The sequence below is a fragment of the Eubalaena glacialis genome, chromosome 7 (assembly GCF_028564815.1).
Source record: "Eubalaena glacialis isolate mEubGla1 chromosome 7, mEubGla1.1.hap2.+ XY, whole genome shotgun sequence".
Lineage (NCBI taxonomy): Eukaryota > Metazoa > Chordata > Mammalia > Artiodactyla > Balaenidae > Eubalaena > Eubalaena glacialis.
Window position 1 is genome coordinate 77,568,508 of NC_083722.1, and position 13,597 is coordinate 77,582,104.

The following is a 13,597-nucleotide window of genomic DNA, read 5'->3' on the forward strand; positions in this document are numbered from 1 at the left end:
AAGAAGATATGTAAATGGTCAACAAGCACCTGAAAAGATGTTCAATGTCATTGGTAATTAGAGAAGTGCCAATTAAAACAACAGTGACATAGCACTACATACCCACTAGTATTAGTAAAAAAGACCGACGATACCAGATTTTAACCAAAATATGGAGCAACTGGAACTCTTACACACTGCTTATAGAAATGGAAAATGGTACTATCACTTTGGAAAAGTTTGCCAGTTTCTTACAATGTTAACCATACACTAACCATATGACCATATTACCAGGACTATCCTGGGTACTTACCCAAAATAAATGAGAATATATGTTCACAAAGAGACTTCATTCATAATAGAGAAAAACTGGTAACAACCCAAGTATTCCTCAACAGGTGAATGGATAAACTCATTGTGGTATGTTCATACAGTGGGATATCAGTCAACAATAAAAAGAAATGAACTGCTGATAAATGTAACAGCTTGGATGAATCTCAAAACCATGGAGAACAAAAAAAGATAAACAAAAAGGAGAACATGTTGTATGACTCCATTTATGTAAGATTCTAGAAAAGGAAAAAACCACCTAAAGTGATAAACCAGATAAAGTCAGTGGATACCTGAGGCTGAGCTGAGGATGGCTGTAAGGAGGCATGAGAGAACTGTTTGAGATATTGGGAAGGCTCTCTGTCTTGGTTGTGGTGTTTGTTACTGGGCCTTATGCATTCATCAAAACTCATCTCATTGTACACCTTAAATGGGTGTATTTTATTATATATAAATTAAGCTGCAATAAAGTTGGTTTAAAAAGTAAAAAATCATCTAGGAAACTAAAGTCGAACTGGACTTGGTCTTTTTTTCTCATTAAATATGAAAAACTTTAGAACATCAGATTACCCTTTATCTAAAATATGTACTAAATTGTAGTCAAAGAGCAGAAGAAAAGTTCAAAAAGAAAAAGAAAAATTAAATTATTATGTCTTCCCTTGAATCAAACTCCTGCTCAGTGAAGTTTCCAACTGCCAACTCTATCTTAATCCAATGGATTTTCCGTTCCAAGTCAACCATGACCTATTGCTTTTGTCAAGATTCCCAATAACAGAGACGTCAAGAAAGTAATTGATATTTCTAAAATGTTAACTGTTAATAATGTGACCACAGGAAGGTTCAGCGTGTCTACCAGAGCTGATATAATTCTCTTATAGAAAAGTTTGATCTGAGTCAACTTTTATCCCACTCCTCTAAATTTCTCAATAAACATGTATTTCAAGCATTCAAGCTCATCACTGAAGCTTTTGTGAACATGGGGGGCTCATTCTGGTGCTTCTAATTTGTGTCAGTTTGGGTAGCTCCTTGCCTTTTTCTTCCTGTCTTGGGGTAAACTTTTAATAACAGTCTAGGATCAAATTCTTTCTCCTCTTCATCTCTTCAGGCACATGGTACTTATTTTGTTTGGGTGGGGGCAGTGAAAGGAGTAGAATCACAGAATATTAGAATGGGAAGGGCAGGGCTCTGGATCATTTAATCAGTTTTCAGAGAAGGAAACTTAGGCCCAGAGAAGGAGAGGGACTTTCCTAATGCCTCCTAACTCTTAGGAATGGAAGCATGCCCTGACCCCTTGAGCCCTCCAGCTGTCTGGAAACAGCAGCCGGCTTCCCTCTCTGAGTCAGGCTCCTCTGTGATGGGAGAGACATTGTTCACCTGTTTTCAAGGGCATCACCGAAGAACGGATAAAAGGGCCATAAAGTGTACATTGCAAAGGTACACTGATACTTGAAAGCAATCTTAAGTCGCCACCTGCATAAATTATTTTCCTAACCCTTCGGGATGAAAATTCCTGTGGCTGCTGCATTTCAGAAGAATTTGAGGTTTTCTTTCTTCCTTTTGCTTTGTTTTTATGACACTGTGAACTTGTTTTGGAGGGGAGACTTTTAACTTTATTTAGCCTTGCTGCAGGGGTTTATAGTAATTACAAAACTATGCTAATGAGAGAGACCTATCATAAATCTGATATATTTCCCCAGTCATAACCAGAAAGAGCCCATCTCCTGTAGCTTTGAAAAGGTAAAGACCTGACTTATTCCCTCCCTGTTCCCCACCCCCCACCAGGTTCATTGCTAATTGCGGTACTGTTATTAAAACAAATGACCGGTCTTTAAACACCCCAGAATGACATGACTGTGCCCCATCAGGACTGTAATCAGACCACCCTGTGTTTTATGGACTTAGCGTCTTGGCCATCCAGAGGCACGCCAGTGGGTGCAGAGTTTCTGCTTTAGCTGCTAATTAAACTTTGGAAACCTTTTCTTTGTTGCTGGGCCAATCATTTCCACAATCTGATTGGCCAGAGTTGATTCTATTTGAAATGGGCAAATTTCTATTTATTCTGAAAAACAAGCAACAATTCCAAAGAACAAATGTTTATTTGAAAGAGCAAAAGTAACTGTCAAATGAGCGGATTGCCTGAAAATAGCTTTATCCGAAAAGCCTTCTGAGAGTAGGGAAAAATTTGTCGTGGCTGCCAGATACAATATTATTCACATTTCAAAAGAGAAAAGAGAAAATGACGATATTAATACCTTCTCTTAGGTTTCTGCTTTTGGCCTTTGCACAGCTCCTTAGCATCTGTGATTTACATCATTCCCTGAACAGCCCTTTGGAGGTGGAGGTGGGGGTGTGTATGTGTCAGTGACTGTATTGGAAGTGGCATAACATATCGTTTAAGATTTGGGACTTTGGAGTAATTCATTCATTCATTGTTTATTCATCAGATATTTTTTGAGTGCCTCCTTTGTGTCAGGAACTGTTCTAGGCACTAGGCTGGAACAGACTAAATGAACAAATGAACACACAGACTACAGTTCCCTGCCCTTACTGAATCTAAGGGCAGGGAACATACCTGGATTCAGGTTTTAGTTCTGCCACTAGTTTGTGGCCTTGGGCAAGTTACTTGTTCTCGCCAAGTTTGTTTTTTCATGTGTAAAATGATGTTCATGATAACTCCCACTGCCTAACATCTTTGAGGATTAAGGAGATAATTTATGTAAAGTGTTTAGCACATGGTGAGTGCTCGTAAATGGCAGCTGCTGGGGCAATTCCACTGTCATCATTGGAAGAGGGGATTCACCAGGGATCCAGGGCGCTGACATGCTAGGATGCTCCATCGGCAAGAAAACAGGTGAGATCAGTCCCCATCCCTAGTCCTTCTAGATGTAGGGGTCACGGCCAGGGGTCACAGCTTGGTTCTTACCTCTGCTTTGCCTTCCCTTTACTTAAGCAGCAGCCTTACAGAATTGGCCCTTGTTCAGAAATAACTACTCTCACCATCCTGTTTTGCTTCCCTGGGTGACAGACTCTAACATTTCTTCCTCTCTTCTTCTTTCAGATTGTTTAGTGTAATTTTGGAACAATTAACCAAAGAAACAGAAGGCGGTAACCACTCCAGTGGCAAATCGGGAGGCTTTGATGTCAAAGCCCTCCGCGCCTTTCGAGTGTTACGACCACTTCGACTAGTATCAGGAGTGCCCAGTAAGCACGTTTCGTTTCCTAAAGCCAGGAATTTGTTGATTTTTTTCCTTCTGGGTGGGTCTCGGGATTATGAAACAGGGTGCGATGAGGTGAGTGCTGTGCACCAGCCAAGGGCTCAGCAGGTGACCATGGAGGCCTTCGCCATTTACAAAGCACTTTTGCTTGTATTGTCACTTCGGGTCCCCGTAACAGCCCCGACCGGGGGTGGAGGGGGGCAGTAGTGATTGTTGTCTTCCTGATTTCATATTAGAGAAAATCTTCTCTCGTGCAGAGACCAAGTGGGTGGTGGCAGGAGACCTTGAGTTCAGGCCTCCTGATTGCAGTCTGGTCTTCGTCCTCTGACATCCGCTGCCATCAACTCCTCCCACTCTCAGGCCTGTCCCTTTGAACGTGGTGGGTTATGGGGATGAGGGTGTTGGAGGCCTCAACTGACTGCCTTTTTTCAAAGTGAGAGCAGCAAGGGGCTGGAATCCTGAAAGTCTATGTAACTCTCCCACAGAGGGACTGTGCCCGTCTCACTCGGGGGTGAAGAGGTGAATGCTTCTGTGTCCTCGCTGCATGTAGGGCACAGTAGCACCTGCCTGAAGGTGATTGTGAGGTCTGAATGCAGTAATGCAGGGAGAGCCTTCAGCGCAAGGTCTGGAGCACAGAGAGGGCCCTCAGCGTGAGAGATGCTGTATCACCCACTAGCCTACTCTACCTGTCCGTGCCAGGCCCTAGTTTGCTTCTTGCTCCAGATCTCCAGGCCGGGTTCAGTGCCACCTGAGTTGGAACAGATGCCCCGTCTGTGCCCTGGCCAGGAACTTCCATAAGGAGCGTGGCATATGCTTCCGTGGGCTCTACTCATGATAGGACATCCCTACGGGGAACTTCAGAGGGTGGAAGTTTTAGTGCCTCTCCAAGGACTGTGGCTGTGAGGTGGCTGCCTGCTTCCAGCTGCAGGACAGATATGGGATTGCAGGGTGTGCCTTTTTTTCACAGCTCATAAAGCCATCAGAAGAGCACAGATCATGTTTTTGCCTCTCCAGAAATTCTTCATGAAATTTCATTAAACCTGTTGGCACTCAGAACGCACCAAAAATTCTCTGGAAAAAAAAATTCAAATTTAACATTTTAAAATGTAGGAAGTGGTGTTTTATGTGTACTTGTTTTTCCAGATTGTTCCTTTATTTTCCTTGAAAAAGATCAGCACAAGTCAAAACCACAGAACCGTCTGGAAGCAATTGAGAAAAATAGAAAATACCTTGGAAATGACTGGCCCTGTTACATTAACATGATTAAATGAGAAGTTCAGTGAGCAAACATGAGGTTTCAGATTCAGTTGTTACAGCTTAATCTAATTTCAGAGTAACCACGGCAACTTTTTTTTCCCCCAAAGAGCAAATGACAGGCCAGCCTGCCTGCAGTATGTGCTATGAGCAGACGTGCGGGTGCGGTGGCTTTGTGGATCTGAGTCATATGTGAGGACTTTCTCAGCTCATGTTCATTAACTGCCCTGGAGCATCCAAGTCTCTCAACAGAGCCAGCTGGGCTTTGGGGAGATGGGTCAGGGGCTCTGGGTCATGCCCTTTCCCATGCAGTTGGCAGCTGTGGACTAGTGATTTCCTAAATACTTGAAGTTGTTAAAAATGTCTGGGAAGGTGTGACTGTTTATACTTATCTGGGAGTTGTCTGATCCCTTCTAAAGAGAACTCAGACTGTCCTACAAGACATGATTTTGTGTGCGTATGTGAATATATGTTCATTCATTGGAAGGTAAACATGTGTTTCAGATAGAGTCCTTCAGATGTTTGTGAAGCTCTTAACTAGCCCCACACAGGTAACTGATAAATATGTATCAGAATCCTAGACCATCAAATGGGAAAGAACCCTCAAGATCATCTGGTCCACGGTCACCATCTTTTAGATGAGGAAGGTCATCGAAACCTTGGGCAGGTTCTCATGGCTAGTGGGTGGCCAAACAGGACCAGCCCGGCGGCCTCCTAGGTCCTGGCCCTGTGTTCTTTCTGCTCCATTTCACTGCCTCCTTGGTTAGAGGCCTGTGAGATCTGTTGTACACATTGGTTATATACAAAGGAGCCTAATGTCATGAAAGTGTACACATTCACAATAAGATACAATGTCATTATTTCATAAATTTGGCCAATCTGAAATATAATAGTTACAGTAAACATAGACACATTTATGAAACATAGGGCTCACTGCCATACAGCTGAGAAGAGCTAACTGCTGGATGATGATTTTGGATGGCCCATCCATGTCTTAAAAAAAAAAAAAACAAACCCAAATGAAAAAACAAACAAAAAACCCCTTGCCCAAGTAGATTAGAGCATATGTTTCTTTTCCCCTCCATCTATTCCTTATAGAAGACGGAAACATTGAAAGTCATCCTATTGATCGTTTTTTCTCCAAAAGAAACCATTTGAACATTTAAGTATCCGAAGACAGTATGTAGGAGTTTTGTCTTAATGAAAGTCTGGAAAGAGATTCTTTGAGAGTCTGAAACCCTCTTATCGCCCTTCCCTCCCCATCCCATCCCCCACCTCTTCCCATGTGCTTCTTATCAAGGTGAACTTTTGCTGTTATCGCTGGTAAGTATTTTTGCTTGGTGTGTTCTGACTTCTAACGTATTTAATTCTAGCATCTCAGCCTCTTCTGTTCTTTCATTGTTTGAATATGTATTGGGAAAGTGAGAAGATACTAGAATAGGGCAGTTTGGAGGAGGGAGAGACAGCAGGGAGAGGAAGGGAAAGAGAAAGAAAAAAGGGGGAAAAGAGTGAGCTAGTCGAGTGGAAGCTGAGGTAGGTTGCGGTGGTGGGAGGAGCGCAGGGCACATGCAGGGGCGTCAGGTGGCCTGGATCTAGTCTGGCTCTGGTTTCCTGGCGACCGCGCTCCCTCCGGCTCCTGCTTCCCTCCACCCAGTCCAGAGTGTTGCCCCGCTGTCCCTGTTCCCATGGTCTTTTCTCTTCCTGTACCATGGCTCTCAGTGTTGCTCCGTGGGTAGCTCCCAGGTTTCCACGTCCCTCCCTCGTCTCTCAAGTCCACGTTTCAGCCTCAGGGCACTGCCCCCTTCATGTTAAGTGATCAGACTCACCAGGTGGACAGTTGCTGTTACCCTCTCCTTCCCTGGCCCCTCATCTCCCTCTGCCACTCCAGGGGAGCCTCCTTTGACAGGCTTGTCTTTGTTCAGGCACTAGGATTAGCCTCTTGACCTTGCCCTGCCTCCCTGGGCACCTTCCTCTAACTCAGACACACTTGCTGAGTTCTGATCTCATCCAGCTCCTCGCCCTGTCCTCCCTGGAGAGCCCAGCACCCTCCAGCTACCTCTCTGCCCGTCTTGCCTATTGCTGCCCCACTTGTCTTTCTAAAAAGGCTGCCTTTTGAGTATTCCTGGGCCTCTCCCATGTATACATGTTATTAAACTTTTGTTTGATTTTCTCCTGTTTAAAATAAATAAAGAGGCTGCCTTTTGCCGATGGACTAAACTCTGGCCCTGTGATCTGAATTCAAAACCCAGAGCTACCCAGCTGCAACCTGCTTGTCTTTCTTGTTACCCTTTTCCACTTCATGACCGCCAACCGAGACTTACCACCCCCAGCCCACGTGGCGCTAGCTCACTTCCGTGCTTTTGGTACTTTCTTCCGCTGCCTGGAGTAACCTTTCTCCTCTTGCCTGTGGAAATCCATCCTCCTCATGCTTCAGGCCCTCCTGAGAGGGAGGCTGCTGCCCAGTCCTCTTTCTTCTCCCTGACTCAGAAGTGATGTCTTTCATCCCTCTTTAATTTTAACTGTGTGATATTACTTATTCAGCATCTCTGTGCTACCTTAGAGTAATTTGTGTTTAATTCTTATGTCTCCTCCTGCAGCATAACCTCTTTGAGAGAAGCCTCATTATTTAATACATCTTCACATTCCCCAAAGCACTAAACCTTATGTTTGCTGCACGGTAGATGTTCAAGGAATTTTGTTGAATGGATGAACAAATGCATAAATGAATGACTTTCATATCTGGCAGCGCCCTCTCTAGGCCTTAGTTTTTCCATCTTTCAAGTTGAGGGAGTTGGATTAGACGGTCTTTAAGATTCCTCTTTGACTTACTTCACGTCCAGGTTTAACGTTAATTAAAAGCTATGAAATACCTCTGAGTTTTATTACTGTGTGTCCTATACAGAGCAAGCATCATTAGGAATTATATCTGTGCATCACTGAAGTATCTTCCTGGCTCACAAACTTATTTTTCTCTTTCCTAGGTTTACAAGTTGTCCTGAACTCCATCATAAAAGCCATGGTTCCCCTCCTTCACATAGCCCTTTTGGTGTTATTTGTAATCATAATCTATGCTATTATAGGATTGGAACTTTTTATTGGAAAAATGCACAAAACATGTTTTTTTGCTGACTCAGGTGAGTAATAAAAAATGGTAGCTAACCTAACTATTTAAAAGTTTGGCTTTCCCAAAAACAACCTTTGTGGTTTGGGGAAAATCTAAAACAAAATGAGAGAGAGAGAGACAGGGAAAAAAAAAAAGATAGCCGAATACACTGGTGAATCTAAGACAGTTCTTAGGTGAATTATATTCAGAATAAATGAGAATTTAGTTCCCTTTTCTATCTTGATTTCCTATGTAATGTGTTCTGGCAAACAAGATGGGGGGGACCCCCTGAAACTGGACCGTGAGGTGAATCAGTAGTGTTGCTCTGTATAGGCTGAGGAAAGGTGCTGTTAGAGTGGGGACAGAGGAGAGAGGGGTGGATTCTGAGTAGAGGAAATAGCAAATTCCATGGAGGAGGGAAAGTTTGAAGTGAACCTTGAAGGACAATAGGAATCCAAGATAGCATAGCTGGGAAGTAGAGTGTTCCAGGCTCTGGGCAGGGTACTTGGCTTCTGCAGCTTGGTTTCCTGATGTTCATTCCTCCCTTGAGTGGTCAAGCCTTCCTCTACTGTTTGCAGATATCGTAGCTGAGGAGGACCCAGCACCGTGTGCGTTCTCAGGGAATGGACGCCTGTGTACCGCCAATGGCACAGAGTGTAGGAGTGGCTGGGTTGGCCCCAATGGCGGCATCACCAACTTTGATAACTTTGCCTTTGCCATGCTCACCGTGTTTCAGTGCATCACCATGGAGGGCTGGACAGACGTGCTCTACTGGGTAAGCAGCTTGAGGAGAGAGTTGATGAAGTATGCTTTCCTCAGATAAAAGTGTTTCATTAGCTAGAGCCATTGGGGAGCTGGCTGAAAAAGACCCCCTGGAAGTGAGTTCTTTGGGAAGGGACGCAGGCCCTCTCTTCACTCAGTAAGACCTATCATCTCTCCACGTTGGGGCCTTGGTTTCAGCTCTAGAAAGCTGCTATAGGATGTGGACTCCCTCGCATCCCCAGTGCCACCTGGGGACTTACTGCTGAGCGTGCCCCGTAGTCCCCTTTGTTGGAGGAACTCCAGGGGGCCAGGGCTGTCCTCATTAAACTCTTAAAGAGCCAGAGTTCATTCCCCAGGTTAAGAGCCTCCTGGACTTCCATGGAGTAAAACTGACCTTTTATACCTAAAGGCAGGTTGCTCTACCAGATCCTAAATGGAAGATAGGGAACATTAACTGAATTCTTTTCATGCTTTCCATAGCTTAGTACAGCCTTAAAACCCAAATGGGTTTTTTCCCCTATTATAGTATTTCCCTTTTGCACCTTCAGTATTACTACTAATCAGCCCAGCATAAGCCCTTAGCTCTCTCTTCCTTTTTCTTTGGAGCTATAGAACTCTGGCAGAGAGGGTGGAAATGGCATATAAGCCTTCCAGGGCTGGTGGACCTGTCCATGAAGACAGTTGGGCACTCTTTGTATGGCTCAGGGCTGGCTCTCCTTGTTCCTGACAGAGCCAGAAAGGTCTGCTGTAAATGAAGAGCAGTCATATTTTAACAGCCATTTCTCAGAGCTGGGTTTGTTGGTTTACTTCTGTGTTTGACAGAATTTGAAAAAGCTCACAGAAGTTTAGAAATTATTTTCCATGACACAGAGTTGCTGGGAAAAACAGCTGACTTGCAGATTTTGAGCCTAAATCCAAGTCCAAATGGGATTAACCAGGATTCCAATAATGATTTGTTAAAAGACAATGGGTAGTAACATACTTCTTGAATGGTCAGTCTCTAGTTAGAAGGCCTGCAAGTTGAGAAGTAGCTTCCGACAGGATCTAAATTTCAGACACTTTATAGGATTTCCCATTACTCTGTAACTTGAGAGAACATAGCATATAACGGTTGTAAATAAGTTTTTACTTCCCTTCACAAGTGAACTCCATGCATGCAAGATTGTAGAAGTCCCTATATATGTTCAGTGTTAGGCAAAGAAGACATGTTCATCCCCAAAGTGTGAGTCTAGTTTGGTAATAAGGTTTTTAAAACATCACCAACATGTTATATCTTGTTTCTCTCTCTCTCCTTTTTCTGGTTTCATAGGGGAGTGTGTGTGTGTGTCTGTGTGGGTATGCACATCTGTTATTTATATCCATAACACAATGCCTTTTGTGAAGAGGAAGAAGGAGGGAGATTATATTGGATGAGCCAAGGCCATGGCCATGCAAGGGGACCCTCTAATTAGGTAAAGGGTTTGTTTTCAGTATTATCTTCTAAGCTGTAACTCCTAGTTAGATTAGCAGAGGGCTCAATCCCAGTCTTCCCTTGAAGTTTCTGGTAAATAGAAAAAGCGTCATCCAGATAGCCCAAACTCTGATCCTTCCCCCCAAAACAGTACAGAAGACAACATTTGGATTTAAAACAAATAAATGAAAAACCTGTGACTCCTCTCAGCTCTGTTCTCCCTGTTTTCACGGTTAATTGCCATTGCCGATCCAACATGCCCTGACTAATGGACAATTTTATACTTTATGTTATGTTTCTGCACACTGATTGTCTCGTGACAGTCTTCCTATCGCCAAGCTAGTGAAAACTCTGGGAGCGTGTGATTAAAGGAGAGAAAACTCCACGTACCCAGAAACAAAAGTTTCTACTTGCTTTCCTGAGAACCTCTAAGTATCACCTAGGATGGTATAATTATTACCTCTATTTTTCATATGACAATCACAGAGCTAATAATTTGACAACATAATAATTACATTCTCTGTGAATTACATGGCATCTTTATTCTGATGGAGGAACTCCAGTAATTTATCAACATTATTCCAGTCTATATCCCATTATAGAAGGTCTGGGAAACAGTGGAATATAGACTCCTGAACATCCCCAAGGTCCTACCGCTAGAGCAAGTGGTACTTGATTTAGAACAGGGGTCTACAGACTTTTTTATAAGGGGCCAGATAGTAAATATATTTGGCCTTGCAGACTGTAATGTCTCTGTCACAACCACTCAATTCTGCCCATGTCGCTTGGAAGCAGCCGTAGACAACATGTAAACAAACATGTGGCTTCGTTCCAATATTTATTTATGGATGCTGAAGTGTGGATTTTGTATAACTTTCCTGTGTCATGAGATACTCCAGATTTTTTTCCTACCATTTAAAAATGTAAAAGCCATGTTTAGCTCACGGGCTGTACAGAAGCAGGTGGTGGGCTGGTTTGGCCTGCAGGTCATAGTTTGGTGACCCCTGGTCTAGACTAGAACCCGGCGCTCTTTCCTTGGCATTTTTCCACTGTCAGAGGTTTTCGAGCCCTTCAGAACACTAGGGGGCAGCTCAGTGATGTCTTCCAGAGTGTTCACTAAGACCTTAGTCTCTGAAACACATCAGGTTGCTTTTAATTACTTGTTGATTACACTTACTATCTCAGCACGGAGATAGGCAGGAGCCAGGGCCCCAGCCTTCTTCATACTTTATGGGCCACAGTCAATGGGAGGCCACACAGCTGTGCACAGAACAGAACATCCCTGCCCAGCACAGCGCCCGGCCCAGAGCAAGCGATCAGCAAACACCAGTTACTGTTACTCTTGAAGTGCATGATCCCATTGCCTCACTATAGATGGGCCATGTTTAAGTGCCTGTTTGTATCCGCAGCTAGAGTGTAAAGGGAACATCTTGAGAGAGAACTGAGATTTTATTTTAAATATTGATGGCAAGCAAAATTTTCAATCCTTTAGGCGTTTGTATATGGTGGACAAAGTCTTTGCCAGGGATGAGTTTGCATCTGGTCAGGTTTATATTCAGTCAGTGTTCTCAAGTTCAGGGATGCCTCAGTTCCCAAGAGTGCCTGGCAAGTGGTGGCAGGGTCTTGAAAAGGGACGTGCAGGTGGGCCCGATATGCAGAAAGACATGTACAGAATAGGACCATTTGGATCTGTGGGCAATGGGATTATTAGTTTCTGGTGAAAAATGGCTTTTTTAGTGCTCTTTTATGAAGTGAATTCCATAAACATAACTAAGGTGCCATCTGACCCACATGCATCTGTTGTCCACAGAGGCAGAAAGGTGTAGTGCAAGGGAAGAGCCTTAAAGCTGGAAAGGGCTGGGCGTGTGACCTTGGGTAGGTCACCCAAACTCTCTGGGCTTTCATTTTGTCCACAAGATGCAGAGTAACCCTACATGATCCTATTGTTTTTTTCTTCAGCTCAGAGGAAATGTTTTCAGATGTAGGAAATTAATGAAAAGAGTATTGATTTCAGAAGGGAGCTATCCATATAAATCATTTGTGGCCTTTTGCCTTAGTGCCAAGCTCTCTTCTCAGTGAGCGTGCCTATGGCAGTGCTGGCTGTATGACTCAAACGGGAAGTTCCCTTGGCCAAGCTGACCGTCTTCTTCATTCAAGGGACCTGGGAAATCCCTCTCTAGTTAGCCAGCAGCTTGCCTTTCTGCCCCTTTCTCTGATTCCATGCTCAGGGGAGCAACAACCAATATATCAAGTTTCTAGTAGTAGTTGTAACAGTTAGAAAAAAACCAAAAAGCCTAGGTTAGCCTTTCCTCGGAGACATGGATGTGCGTCTCAGCCTTTGAAGTGAGGGGAAACTGAAACTAGGTTATTTCCTGAGTACCAGGTGACACCACATGATGACTTTGATATAAATATTTTAAAAATCTAAATTGAAATGCTTGAGCTCATCCTGATTTTTCCATTGCTGACAAAGACCACTCAGACAAAATCCCAAGCAGAGTCTCTATTTTCCTATGGGTACTTCGGGGACCCGCTTGCCAGTTCTCACTTGTCCCATGTGTATGGTAAGCCTCTGAAAAGAGACCTGGGTTGAGGAGATTTCTTTGGGAGAAAGACTGGCCCTTAAAGCTTAATTTTTCTTGCTCTTTCTCACCCTCTGGAGATTTATAGAGTCTCCTGTGGCCTTTGTTTTCCCCTTGGCCCCTAGCTGTTATTCCAGGTGGTATTTCTGATTTGAGCAAATGGGAGTCTGTTGCACACTGACTTCTAAGAAGTTAAAAGTTTCTTTACTTAAAAAAAATGTTCCCTCCCAAGTTGGAGCAGACAGCTGTTCCTGGAGCCATTCTCTGGAACATGGGACTGAGGCCTCAAAGAGGATGGGTGGGGCAGGTGCTCGGCTGACGGCTGGCCCACTTTGCCAGAGTTGTGGGAGAGCGGTGTCTCCGGTGGGAGTCCTGGACATGCACATCCTTATTCCCCGTGAGCGGGCCCACTCTCCCCTGTCATGGGCACCCCTCTTGCTCCAACAGAGGGGAAGCAGGCCCAGAGAGGTCTCTGTGGAAGGCCCTGACTCCGGGCTGGGCTCTGGTCCCTCCACCAGGCAGCCTGTTTCTTCTCCTCCACATCTGGATTATTAAATAAGTTTAGCGGTGTAGTTGCTTTGGAAGAATTACCCTTGGCCTTCCTGCTGAAATTAGTTTATCCAACTTAATGAGATCAACAATTGCAGCCACTGCCCTGCCTCATTCATTACTCTAATTGCCGATGTAAGATGTGCAGACTGATAGCAGTTCTATTAAGCACATCCATTTTCATGTGGCCAAACAGGTGTTTCATAAGGGATTTAATGCCCTCTCCCTAGACTACAGCAACAGATGTTAGGTAATTTTTTTTTTTTTAATGTTCTCTTTTTCCGTTTGGTTTCTGCATGAGGCAGGCAGTGAAATGCTTGAGCTTCGGCCTGTAAAGCTAAAAATCTAGCGCCAGATAATGTAAAGGAAAGCA

At 44.0% G+C, this 13,597-nt stretch overlaps 1 protein-coding gene across 1 annotated transcript in view; it reads left to right on the top strand.

Moving 5' to 3' along the window:
• LOC133095499 (voltage-dependent L-type calcium channel subunit alpha-1D-like) overlaps positions 1–13,597 on the top strand; it is a 229,057-nt gene that overhangs the window by 168,743 nt on the left and 46,717 nt on the right. The window contains exons 6-8 of the mRNA XM_061196999.1: positions 3,368–3,510; positions 7,760–7,912; positions 8,460–8,656. Coding sequence (XP_061052982.1) covers positions 3,368–3,510; positions 7,760–7,912; positions 8,460–8,656 — 493 coding nt within the window. The remainder of the gene's footprint in view (positions 1–3,367; positions 3,511–7,759; positions 7,913–8,459; positions 8,657–13,597) is intronic.